We start from the raw sequence: 13,877 nt of genomic DNA, 5'->3' as shown, positions 1-13,877 counted from the left end.
ACATACCTATAAAGTAATATAGTTAATAAAATAATACAATAAACAAATTTTTTAGCTATGTCTATTTTATACAGAGCTGTATCATACAACTTGGCTCCCTCTTCTGGCTGTCAACATCTTCTTTATTGTGAAAAGGACATCAGTTTCTACATTGCCCCTGTTTATGATTTAAACCAGCAACCTGGTTATTTATGCATCACTATAATTATAACTTTACGGAACAGCCTGTTTGATAGAAACATGCAAAACTAAGGAAGGATGAAACATTCTGTGTGTTTGCTTATTATTTGTCTAGTTTTATGCTTTTATATAGCTGGTGACATGAGTGGTTACTCTTAACTGTAAAAAAACCCCTCAGATTCTGGACTAAAGAACTAGGCCAAGTGTCCAGATGTGTGCTCTTTCTGTTTATTCATGACACTAAACAACCAGTTTGTGTAACATCTATTTAATACCACCAGAATATGAGAAATTTGGAAAATACAAAGATCAGCTTATTTAAATTTCTGAATAAGAAAAAAAGCACAAACATGAGGTTACATTGTGTATCATGAAGAAAGGAGCAAAATTCTACCCAAAGAAAGTGAAAGACTCAGTATTTACTAAAGTATTTTGCTACACTTTGTGACTCTAATGCCGATCTTTAAATTGACAAAATTTTAATCGAAATATTGGAAATTAAAGACGGAATAAGAGAGAAAAAAGACAGAAGGAAATGGAGAGCAAGATGTTATCTGAACAGTGAGGTTGAATAAGAGGCTGGTTTAGAGCACCCCCCTGTGGCTGCCTGAAGTTATAACAGGAGGAGCAGGATCGGCTTTCACTACAATATGAAAAAGGGAAATAAAAACAAAACACAAATTCAAACAAATTTTCAGCAGATTATTCTTTTTTTTTCAAACAGTGGTAAGAACAATTTATGTATGCACTGTAAAAAAAATGACACCATATCAACAATAATAGTAATCATCAATATTACAAGTAACAACTTTTAACCAATAGATGCTGGTTTGCAGTTGAATACGATTCTGCTTTGCTGATCACATCACTCACAGACACTCACACAAAGAACGAGTCCAACCCCACACCCACCTCCACTATGTAGGACCAGATGGATGTTAAACAGGAATTACATACAAGATGGCAGAATGGGAAGGGGCAGGTCAAGGTATACGAGATAGGGTTTAGATGGATTTCCTTAAAGGTGGACCGAGGCAGTTTTAGTAGCACCCTGCTGTGGAAGTTTCCGCTCCCCTTAAGCAGACTGACCCCGGATACCACCCTGTTCTTCTATCTTGACAATGGAGTATGTGTGAGTGTGCAGGTTCAAGACTCCTTCTCATTACACATATTCTGAATGTGCTGCCCCAAGCCAGGCATGGGTGGACCTCGTTTACACTCCCAATGTGAATGTGTGAGAGCATGTATGTGTTGCTGGATGTGTGTGTATATATATGTGTGTGCGTGTGTGTGTGTGTGTGCGTGTGTGTGTTTGTGATCAGCAGCACCTGTTACATGCACATATAGGTACCCTACGCGTCATTAGACAGCACTAGCAGACTGAGACACAGTTACTCTCCATCACTGATACTCTAAACTCTACCAAGAAAGCAGGAGGAGAACAAGTGGAGAGACGGAAAGAAATAAAGAGGGCAATAGAAAGAAAGGGAGAGTTTAAGCACGCTCCCCACGAATGCGGCGTGCCAGCTGGATGTCTTTGGGCATGATGGTGACACGCTTGGCATGGATGGCACACAGGTTAGTGTCTTCAAACAGACCGACCAGGTATGCCTCACTGGCCTCCTGCAAATGCACACAAATGCATACAATCAAACATATTTAAAAGCACATAGGAAACAAAAGTAGCATGTATCCCTACAAAGTGCATGCTAGATGTGCACGTACCTGAAGGGCACCGATGGCGGCGCTCTGGAAACGCAGGTCGGTTTTGAAGTCCTGGGCAATCTCTCGAACCAGGCGCTGGAAGGGCAACTTACGGATCAGCAGCTCGGTGGACTTCTGATACCGACGAATCTCACGCAAGGCCACGGTACCGGGCCTGTGGACCACAGAGACATATGCATAATATAGTTTCCATTAAAATATAACCTGACATATATATCAATGCATCTATAACAAATGAGCTGTTACCTGTAGCGATGAGGTTTCTTGACCCCTCCAGTTGAGGGTGCGCTCTTGCGGGCAGCTTTGGTTGCCAGCTGCTTACGGGGAGCTTTACCTCCAGTGGACTTACGAGCGGTCTGCTTGGTACGGGCCATTGCTAGTCAATATTACCTGAAAATAAAAATTTTAACCAAATTGAAATGGGAAGTTTATTAAATCAAAGTGAACATCCCCCAGTCTATAGTTTCTTGTTACCTCAATATGAATGTGACTACATCTACTAAAAATAGTGCCTCTAGTTTTACACTTGTTTTGCTATTTGACTCTCGTCCCATATGCTATTTCAGGCCACTTCCTCTAGGGCGTCAGATTACGACCAGTGAATAAAAGTAGCCACTCAGGATAGTCTGAAACAGCGTTTAAACCAATCACACAAGACTGTAAAACAACAATAAAGCAACAGCCAGTAGCATTTGAGGAGCGCAATGAACTAACCAATCACAGACTCTCCTGCCAATTGTGGGGGCAGAGCAGTGTGTCTAAGCCCCGCCCTAAACCGCAAGATTATGGCTGCAATTTGAACAGCAACTGGAGAGAGTCCGTGCATTGAAGCAGAGGGGAGGACGTAAACTTTGAAATAAAACTCAAAATCTAACGCATGCACCGCAACAAAGATAACAAAATACTATAGCACGCATCCTTGGGTAACTAAATAGTCGCTTAGATTGAATACCAGGCGCGAATTTACGCCGTTTAACCGAAGTAAACGCACACACACGAAAGTGGGACGGATCTCACTGTGTCCTCCGACAGGCAAAGGAGAACCTATTTTCTCTCGCGTCTCGCCATCGGCTTTCACATTTTCAGACGATGAAAATCTAACGTTTTAACGCTTAAAATAAGCCTTATTTTGCGAGAAAGTTTCGCAAAGCTGTGTAAAAGTACATTAGAGACAGGACAGTGATGCATTAGGCCACCTACCTCAGGTAAATGTGTTTTAATTCGCGCAGAGAAATATGTGCTCGGCTTGTCTGGCAGTGTCAGTATTTACTATCTCTCACACAATGGGAGCGGGGCGGCCAGAGCCAAAATGGCCGCGATGTCAATCATTTTCTCCCAGAATGCATCTCAATAAAACAGTAAACACAAAATTGGCAGTTTTACAGTGACTTGTTCATTAATGTTACTGCGTTGGCCCGTTTCAATTTTAGACGAATGGATTTCTTTTACACTTTTGGAAGGGGTTTTGTTTTGTTTTTGTTTGATGGAGAAAGAGGTCATCGGGTTTAGAGGAGGATGATGGGTTCTCCCAAATGTTTAAAAATATAATAATGTGGTTTACTCATACTGAGGATTCTTTGATCTCCATTTGGTAAAATATTTGTTTATTTTAATTATAATGCAGATCACTGATCAAAATATAATTTATACAAAATTCACCTACATTTTACAGTATAATTAAAGGAAAATACTTTTTTAAAAATATGTTTTTATGTCCAAAACCACTTTTAGACACTACTGTATGCATGCTTCAAGAATATGTCATATCAGGTTTTCATAGTTTGTGTTTTCCATACATGGCACCAATTTTTTGTTATTTGTTTACGTTAACATTCACAATTAATGCTAAACTCATCTTAAAGGGGCCATGGCATGAAAATCTGTCTTTTTTCCATGTTTAAGTGCTATGATTGGGTCCCCAGTGCTTCTATCAACCTAGAAAATTTGAAAAAGATCAACCCAGTAACTTAGCTTTGGTAAACCATTCTCTACAAGCACATGAAAAAATAGGTCGTTGAAATTTGGCTCTACTTATGATGTCATATGGAGCTCTTATTATAAATATACCACCCCTTAATCTGCACTATCCAACCACAGCACTGACATTTAGTGCAGAGAGAAGCACAATTGAGTTTTAATTGCAACAAACCACCATCATTGTAATCAGTGTTTGAATTTCATCAGCTCATTTGCATTTTAAAGGACACGCCCAAAAACGGCACATTTTTGCACACACCTACAAAGTGGCAATTTTAACATGCTATAATAAATTATTTATATTGTATTTTGAGCTAAATCTTCACATATGTGCTCTGGGGACACCAAAGATTTATTTGACATCTTAAAAAAGACTTGTGCCATGGCCCCTTTAACCAACTATATTTGTTACACTCTTGTAACCTTTAAGGCTTCACTGACATTTTAAGCAACATTTGCACCATTTCTAGTCACCAAAACACATTCAATATATTTTTAGATGTTCCATATTTAACACAGTGCTCAGTTTTATATTTTAAATTTAGGCCACTGAATTTTTGAGCATTTATCTCAACATTCATGAAAGCAGATCCAAAACATAGTTATAGTCTTTATTGTTAATGTACACAGCTAATGGGGGGGGGGGACTCTATAGAATTAATGAATGCTGTATGTACCAAATATATATTGTTTTAAAGCATATACATGGAAACACTGTCTATTACAATGTCCTAGGTTTAATAGATCTTGATTTTTAAAAGCCATTCAAGAAAATTATACCTGTAAAAAATAAAAATGTGAAAAATCTGTTTTAATTTTATTTATTTATTTTTTGATTGTGCATTCCAATTAATATCAATCAACTTGCAGTTGGTTTGTTTTGATTTAAGTTTTCATAACTCAAACAAAAATACAGCTAATTAGCACAATAAAAACATGATAACATAATAATAAACATGTTTAGAAAAAAGTTAAAAACAGAGTTATCTGGGTTTGGAACAAAACTCTTCATATGTACATAAGTTTGTTTGTACTTTGAAGGAATGGTTAATGTATTTTAAGTTCACAGCCATGTTATGGGAATGCTTATTATATTGCACATTAAATACCACCTTTAGACTCAACAACTAACAGTCACAACCACGACCAGATCTATAAATATAAAATTGCTTTAGGTTGAGGTGTCCATAAAACAAACATGTGACTAATAATGAACCATCATTAGTGGCTAAGATTGAGTGCAGATGTACTTCCTCCTATTGAAATTCAGTTAGATGAAATTCCCCTGCTTTACACACACTGACTCAGCTTGAATTGACTCAGTGTGTATGAAGCAAAGGAAATGCATCTGATGCAATCTTTTATTGCTGTATTAAACATTGCACTTCCTTGTTGTTTTGTTTTGGGAAAATAGGGAGGGATTGTTTAATACTTCTTCCTCCTGCCAGGTGCAGTGAGTGTTTCAAACAACAGAGGGCACTTTCCTCCTGAATAAAATTGCACAGGCCATGCTGGGTAAAGCCAATCTGATAGACGCATCGATACAACTTCATGCAGTTACTTAAAATACACTTCGATTTCTAAGCAAGTTGTCTCATCCGAGGTAAACCTACTGTAGGGACATATTTTTCAAAGCAGGATATATTGTATTTTTGCAGGTTTTTTAAAGGCTTAAGGGGATAGTTTACAAAAAATCTGTCATAATTTACTCACCAAGTTGTTACAAACCTGAATACATTTCTTTGTTCTGCTAAACACGAAGATATTTTGAGAAATATTTGTAAACAAGTCATTTTTTTGTGCAATCAAAATAAAATTGGTTTAGTGTGGAAATAAAAATATTATGGAAGTCAATGGTGCTCCTGTTTCCTGCTTGATTGCAAATATCTTCCTTTGTGTACAGCAAAACAAAGAAATGTACACAGGTTTGTAGCAACTTGAGAATGAGGAAATGATGACAGAATTTCATTTTGGGGAAAACTACTTTTAACATTACCTAAACGGATAATGTGAGTAAATTTGATTTAAAATTTGACCTTGATATGTTTAAACAAAATTAAAGACAGTTTCACGTTTTACTTGTAATACACTCACCTAAAGGATTATTAGGAACACCTATAATAATATACTGTGTCTGACCCCCTTTCACATTCAGCCTTAATTCTATGTGGCATTGATTCAACAAGGTGCTGAAAGCATTTTTTTTTAGAAATGTTGGCCCATATTGATAGGATAGCATCTTGCAGTTGATGGAGATTTGTGGGATGCTCATCCAGGGCACGAAGCTCCCGTTCCACCACATCCCAAAGATGCTCTATTGGGTTGAGATCTGGTGACTGTGGGGGCCATTTTTGTACAGTGAACTCATTAGCCGCTATTGCAGCTACTGCGAGCCAGGGCTTCAAACGGGCCTCACGGAGCCAATAGCCTCCGACCTCCAGCTCCATTATGTTTACGCCAAATTCGCTAAATGCATTGAAGCAACTGTCATGGCATTGGTTGATTAGATAATTGCATTAATGAGAAATTGAACAGGTGTTCCTAATCCTTTAGGTGAGTGTATTTATTAGGCCAGCGGTTCTCAAACTGGGGGCTGCGAGATGGTGCCAGGGGGGCCCCAGTTTTATGACATTTTATAAAATAAATTAATTTATCATAAATTCTGTGGAATTAAACCTAAAAAAATATGGCTACTAACCAACAGCACTACTTTGTATCATTCAATTTGCTTTGTTTAATTAAAAGTTGAGTTTTAGAACAGTTTTTTTGTCATACATTTTCTTTGGGGGGCCGCGAAGGAATGCGCCGTACACAAGGGGGGCCACAAGCTGAAAAAGTTTGAGAACCACTGTATTAGGCTACGCTATATATCATTATATTGTTATTATATATAAAATGTATTACATAGCTTATTGTAACATGATATAAAAACTTTTAGGATATAGCTAATGTTACACTTTTTAGTGTTAGTAAAAGAGTTTGTGCTGTTATCATTGGCATCACAGGAATTATTCAATATTTGCAGCTTTAAAGAAATAATGCTATTCGAGGATCCTCCACCCACACTCAATGCCTGCCCTGTGTGCTCTGAAAGGTCAGCCAGGTATCACAGCAAGGTGAGACTCAGTTTGAAAACTGCTAGAGGCCATATGTCCTCACCTCCACACAGATCACACTATTACACACCCGCAGTTCTGGACCAGGTCTCTTTCAAATGCTCAGATGTGCAGTGGCTCTTTTATAAGCATTTATTAAAATTATTTCTAGCTGCTGGGACACAGTAACATGCCAAAGTGGCAAATTCATATTCATATACCACCTTACTCCCTACTATATAGGCTATGTGAAAGCTATACCTAACACGATCATGATGCCCAAATCCTCAGGTGAACACTTATGCCTTTAAGATATGTGAAAAAATAGCTAACTCTCTTTTCTCTCTCAACGGGTATTTTTTCGAAATTGTGAAAACTTGTAAGTTGGTATACGCACTTCTTGTATTTTTGCCTCCCTAAGACAAATCGCTTCACACACATGTGTGTGAATTTGATGTGTACCAAGAAAGCTGTTTGTACATTCAAAACACACCTGTAAATTTGTAATTGTATTCAATGCAAAAGTTGTAGATGTATTCATATTACACACAGAAATGTTTAGGGCAGGCTACATAATTTCCAAGATTATACAACAAAAAGCAGCACCATTTCTAGTTCTTACCATTATCTTATTAAAAGAAGATTCATATTTGGTATCATCTGACATTTTCATGCCCCTGTAATTACACAATCTTTTATTCAAAACATAAGTGATGAATTGCTTTTTAATGTAGAATTTGCTCTAAATGACATTATTAATTGCATTACAGAAACAACATGACACATACTGAGCGATTATTGTGCATGCATGGGTTCAAATCCACTCCACTTAAAATAATGGTGCTAGCATAAGAGAAAAGATAAAAACCACTAACACAAAGCTGTTTTAATGCCAAGAGATCTTGTGCCTTATGCCCTTGAGCCAAGCACTTTGCTCCATGTTATTTCAGGGGGGACCTCCCCAGCAATTAGTGAACTATAAGTAGTTCTGAATTAAAAGCATCCGTTAAATGGCTAAGTAAAGTAACAAAACCCCCAGCAGTTGTTTGTTTCTATCTTGTCAAACGGCACTTGAAGACACAAAGCTTAGTCCCAGTGCTTGGGTTTACTCAGTTGTGGATTACATCCTTAAGTATATACAGTAGGACCTATACACCGAAGTCTGTTTGTTTTGCTGGGTCCATTTATCACTCCACTCCTGTAGGATTAGTTATGATGCATATTGTTCAACATGCAAGTTGTTTGACATTTTTGTACTCAAGAGCTAATAATGCACTAGAGATCTACCGTGTATAGATCCAATCCTAAAAACACACCTGAAGTTGCAAATCACACTTAAAAGTGGCCTCCAAAACCATACACCCTAAAAATATCTGGGTTATTTTTTAGCCATGCTGGATAAATATTGGACAAAACGCATCGCTGGGTTAAAATGACCCAATGTTGGGTTGTTGTTATGCAACAATGGGTTCTAATAACTCAGCATTGGTTCAATTTTGCATATGTGTATGTTTACATATTATAACGTTTATCTCCAAAGTCCAATTGGAATATGAAAAAGTAATTCCTCTACAAACTCTTTCTTTCTGCACACAAGTCCATTGGCGTCCAACCCCGTTTCTACAAATGGCCTGATTTGGTGCCCCGGCAGAGTAAAGCAGCTCTATATAACTTCACAACGGTGTAACCTTTGGAGCAGGCTATAGGTGAATGTCTTTTACCACTACAATAAATTTGAATAGTGTATAGATCAGCAATTGCTAACTTAGCTTGCTCAATTGATCCTCTTAGTTTGTATGTGTCTGTGACCCTCAGAAAATCTCTTTATGTCATTTATTTAATTAGTAAAATGGCCACAGTCTGAACTGAGGCAAGTGCATTTGGCTGCATTTGCAACATTGAGAAAGCACAGATCCCTTTATTCTTTGTCTAGTTTAATATCTTACCCATTTGTTTAAAATTATTATCTGTGACTCATATATCATTTACCAGATTTCAGTCATGTGATGTTTTTGGACAGTATTGCTTTCAGCATTGCTTTCTTAATTTGTACCAAGTTGCAAAATAGAAAATATTCTGGCCATAACAATCATTTAAAAATTACCACGGAGTAAATTTGTGTGTTTCTACCATTGTTGTAAAAAGATACTATTGTGTTCAACAGGCTCTGTGAGTTCAATTTGAAGCAGTTTCATCAGAAAATTTGGAGCATCCATGGAAATTCCCAGCAGATGAGTAGCTTCAATGCATTTAAGATGACCTGAAAATGAAAAGAACACAGTGTAACCGAATTTATGGGTTGATGTAATGATGCTCTACAGGTTTTGATGTTATGGTATGGGCTCACCGTTAATACGTAACTTTAAAAAAATACAAAACATACTTTTTGACAAAAGTGTACAATGTAGATGCATTTGTAACATTTAATAGGATTAAGTTTTAAAGCTTACAAAATGTAAAACATTTACAAATCTTTATACCATAAGATTGCTATATAATTTCCCTTTAACCATTTTATCATATAAACTTTAATAAAACAAATTACTGATCAGATAAACATATGCAGTAACAAACAATAACGGACAAAGAATCGAACAAAGGCAGGGGAATATACACAGGAATTAATGACAACTAAACTAAAAAACAGGTGAGGATGATTAATTAAACAGACAAGGAGCAGGTGATGATAATGACACTGAGGAAAGACAGTGATAAACAGACAAGTGTAATCACAGTAATTTATTTATTGCGAATTTTAAAAAGCAGTTCCAAAAGTAGTTAAAATGACCATGTGATGCAACCACGGTCCTCTCTGGCAACATGATCTCATGGAAAGTCGTGTTATAGTCATGAAAAATGTAATCACTTTATTCCATGGCACGAAATTTGCTTTTTTTGTGCCTTGAGCAAGAATTGCTTTGTCGTGTAACTCGAAAAAAAGTTGTGCACTCACACGAAAAACTATTTATAGAAATTTCGTGCAATGGACACAAATAAATTAATAAAAATTCATTTCATTATCAGTCTGTCTCTGGAGTATATAAAGTACAGAGAAGTATTGAAGTTATCCACCAAAGCGTTAATTTGGCTTCCCTCTGTCAAGGCACGCATTTCAAATTTCAAAAGTAGCCTACATTGACTGAAAGACGGCAATGTCGCAAATCTGCGACGTAGCACACAAGAGCCAATGAGCGTTTGATATCACTGCTGTAAGGCAATGTGTCTTAAAGCTTATATTTGAATTCAAATTCATAACGAATGCAAAGTTTGAGGTTTACGGTCGCTGAGAACTGGGATCAAGATTGCTGGATAAAGGACTGAATTTCAATTGTGTGAATTTTAAAGATGTTGATCACAGCGAATAAATAAAATTAACATCTTTTGTGAACTTACTGTGTTTTTTTGTGTAATAATGGTTGCATAGCAGAAGACTACAAAGGAGAAAACACCTTTTGTGTATTATGGCAAACAAACTAAATATTACAAAATGGTTAAATGATTACAGAAATGTTATTCATTTTAAGGTTTTAAAGTGTAGTCTTGTTTAATATTATGTAATTTTCATGAACATTATTAACATTTCATCAGGTAAATGAGTAGTCTGTCTTAAATAAGTCAGAATATACGACTAAAAACATGCAATTAATATGAGTAAAAAAACGGCAATGTAGAAATACGTTCAAATTTGTAAATTTGTAAAGCTGATAATGGCCAATGACGTGACGTTAATTTTTTGTGTCCTTATGGTTCAATTAAATGTAAAAGGGTTAAAATGTCAAAATAAATTTGCAGATTACTTGCACATTCTCTTTTTTGAGGACCAAGTCTAAAATTTCTGGTTTTATTTAATTTTTAAAGAATATTTAGGGGATAATTGCAAAAATGTTGGTGTAACCTGTCTGTTTCAATTGGTGTAACTAGTATTTTTTTTAAATTAAAATATAAATATATTCATAAAAATGTGGAATAAAATATAATCATCTATTTTAGTGTAATATGCTTTTTTTACATACATTTTTACATCATTTGTCAAAGATTATTTAGAAAACAGAGTTGTTTTCAGGACAAATATTACAAAAACGCATTTAAATTTACATTTAAAAATAACTAATAAAATTACATTTTAAAATGATTTTTTTTATGATTACGCTTACATGCCATCAAGGTGGATAAAATATTTAATATTTCTCATTCTTTGGCGCAATTAGGGGTTACACCATTTGACATTTTCAGGTCCATTCAGTCTTAACTTTCATAAAAATGGTGCAAATGTAATTTTTTATTGCATAAAATTAACATAAAAACACTATGTGCATTTAAATAAACCTGACGCATGCTTTTAAAACAAGTTTTTTAATAAGATTTTTGAATTTCTCATCTTGCCAAACCGTTTTTGTCACTGACCCTATACATAAATAATTAACGTATTAGTCCTGTCAATATGTTGATACGTTTCAGTGTGTATTAAAACATAAGTAAATGTACGTGTGGTACAACCACACTTAAATACATATGTGTTCTCATGAGATCATGTTGGTTATTTATATAAAACATGTAGTGAGCAGATCTTAATCATTATGAAGTGAAAGATGAAAGTGAAGTATTTGCCAATAATAACCCATACTTGAAATGTGACCTCTGCACTTTTCCCAACCAGCAGGGCCGTGCACAGGGGGGTGGCCCGGTGGCTAGAGCAACTGCCCTTCTGCCCTAATCGGCTGAGGTGCCCCTCTCGCCAACCCCAGTCAAAGTGTTCTTTTACCGCTCGTCTAAAGATCCACTGTTTCTGGTAATCCACTTCGTGATTTCCCGCCCGCTCCGCAGCATCTCTCACATTCTGTGTCCACTCTTTGAAGGGCGAAGACAACAGTTTGTTGTATTAAAAGGTAGATTCATTACATTAACTCAGTTGTTGAGCTGCTCAATTAGTAATTTGGTAGTTTGAAGCAGAGAGAGGTCGTGTTCTATATTTATTTTTGCTTGCTTGTGTTCTCGTGACCACTACTTAATTTTCTCGTTATCTTTTAGCTTTAATCACATCACAAGAATACAAGCTGCTGTTTTCTCGTGATCTCGACATAACAAAAGTTGTATTCTTGTGATGTGATTAAAGCTTGCGTGTACTCAATAGAACATAATTTTTAGACAGCAAAAGCATATTTAGCAAATTAGCATGAATGAACAAATGAGATTTTACTTAGATCAGGGATTCGCTCCAGATGAAACAGATTTGCCAATAATTGCCCATTTGATAGCGTGGTGAATTTAGGGACCGTCTTTAAAGTACTCCATATACGTTTCTACTTTAAACAGCATTAAAATGGAATAACTTAAAGTCAACAAACAGTCACAAAACCAACTGTAAAGTGTTCGTGGTTGTCAACTATAATGCACACTTTTTTGATGTTTTATATTTATTCAAATAAACTGTTAAATACTATTGAAGATAGAAACGTGTACAGTGCACTTTAGAGATGGTCCCTAAATTCACGAACATCAAACTTTATTTATTTATTAAGTCTATCGACAATTAGCTACGCGTGGTAACGCGAAGACTCCATATGCATCAGCAGTCCACTTCAAAATAAATGAAATATTATGGACAGGAAATTACATTATGGCATTTGGATTTTTATGTCTGGATAGCGAGAAAACAACTTTTGTTATCTCTAGATCATGAGAAAACAAGCAGCAAAAATAAAAAAATATGGATGACCTCTCTCGCCTTTCCTATGTTTTTGTATTTCTGTGGATGATTTGCTCTCTGTCTTCTTAAAGTGCTAACAACTTAGCAAACATTTTTAGAATTACAGTGATTGTCTAATGAGTAATGTACCCGATGAGATCTAATATAAATAACACCAAATTTGCTGTTGTTGGCACACTTTGTCGACAAAAAATAAAATCAATGTTTAAAAAAAAGACAGAGTTGGAAGGGAGGCTGCAAAAGCTGTTCAAAATTGCAAACATGGATTCAAAGCTTCAGCATGTAAATCATATAGAATATTAAGAGGTTTTGTCACACTCTAAATCTTGTTATAAAGTCTATTTTCCATTATAATCACTTATATTATTTGATACTAATCTATAACACATCATATTGTTAAAACCATATAAATTGTGCCCCCCGTGCCCCCTTTTTGGTTTGGGCCACTGCCCCTCAAAATGTCTGTGCACGGCCCTGCCAACCAGTACATAGTGAACACATGCTCTGCAAGTCATGAACTTTTAGGGGCTAAAACTCAACGCTTGTCAATGAAAGGTTGTTGGTTCAAACCTATAAATTGTGCTCATGAACAAGACGCAAAACTATTGAATTGAAAGCACTATACATGTACATGTCGCTTTTTTTTAATTGCTGCTAAATTGGCACGTTTAAATGAGGAGACATTCCACACCCCACATTCATCCATGTTTATATAATGTGATGGTGTGTGTGTGATAGCAAAATAGATGTTCTAGGTCACAGATGACACACCTGTGTCTCTTGCCTTCAAGCCTACACATCTACCAATACTGTCAACCTATAATCCCAAAACTGTGCCGCCCTACAGTCCTTTGCTGAGCTACAAACAGCTACCACAATCCTTCATCCGTATTAAGTGTGAATTATAAGCAAAAACACCTGACATAGCCAAAGTCAGTGTGCCCTTACCCATAATGCCCCCATTGATAATGACATCGCTGCTCTGTGATCAACCATTTCATTTCAGAGTCACTCAGGCATTGACAGTGTAAGAAAGGTTAATGGCTGCTTGGTTGTGTGGACAGTAAAATCCTCTGCCCTCTGTGCAGTACAACACTAATGTAATTGTAGACACACAGTGTTACCATGACACTGACACACACACAAAAACACAATGCAGCCACGAAACAATGTCAAGTATCCATTTATTTGAG

The 13,877-nt window shown here is 36.3% G+C and overlaps 1 protein-coding gene across 1 annotated transcript; it reads right to left on the bottom strand.

Annotated features, from left to right (window-relative positions):
- Positions 1-386: 386 nt before the first annotated feature.
- On the bottom strand, positions 387-3,258 carry h3f3c (H3 histone, family 3C). Its single transcript, XM_055199730.2, has 4 exons — positions 3,106-3,258; positions 2,152-2,295; positions 1,906-2,059; positions 387-1,803 (listed from the first exon to the last, which is right to left on the bottom strand). Exons 2-4 carry the CDS (start codon positions 2,277-2,279, stop codon positions 1,675-1,677), a joined length of 411 nt encoding a protein of 136 aa, XP_055055705.1. The 5' UTR covers positions 2,280-2,295; positions 3,106-3,258; the 3' UTR covers positions 387-1,674.
- Between the last annotated feature and the right edge of the window lie 10,619 nt (positions 3,259-13,877).

Source organism: Misgurnus anguillicaudatus, chromosome 22 (assembly GCF_027580225.2).
Source record: "Misgurnus anguillicaudatus chromosome 22, ASM2758022v2, whole genome shotgun sequence".
NCBI lineage: Eukaryota > Metazoa > Chordata > Actinopteri > Cypriniformes > Cobitidae > Misgurnus > Misgurnus anguillicaudatus.
The sequence above is the reverse complement of the archived record's forward strand: the minus strand, read 5'-3'. Positions and strand labels throughout refer to the sequence as shown.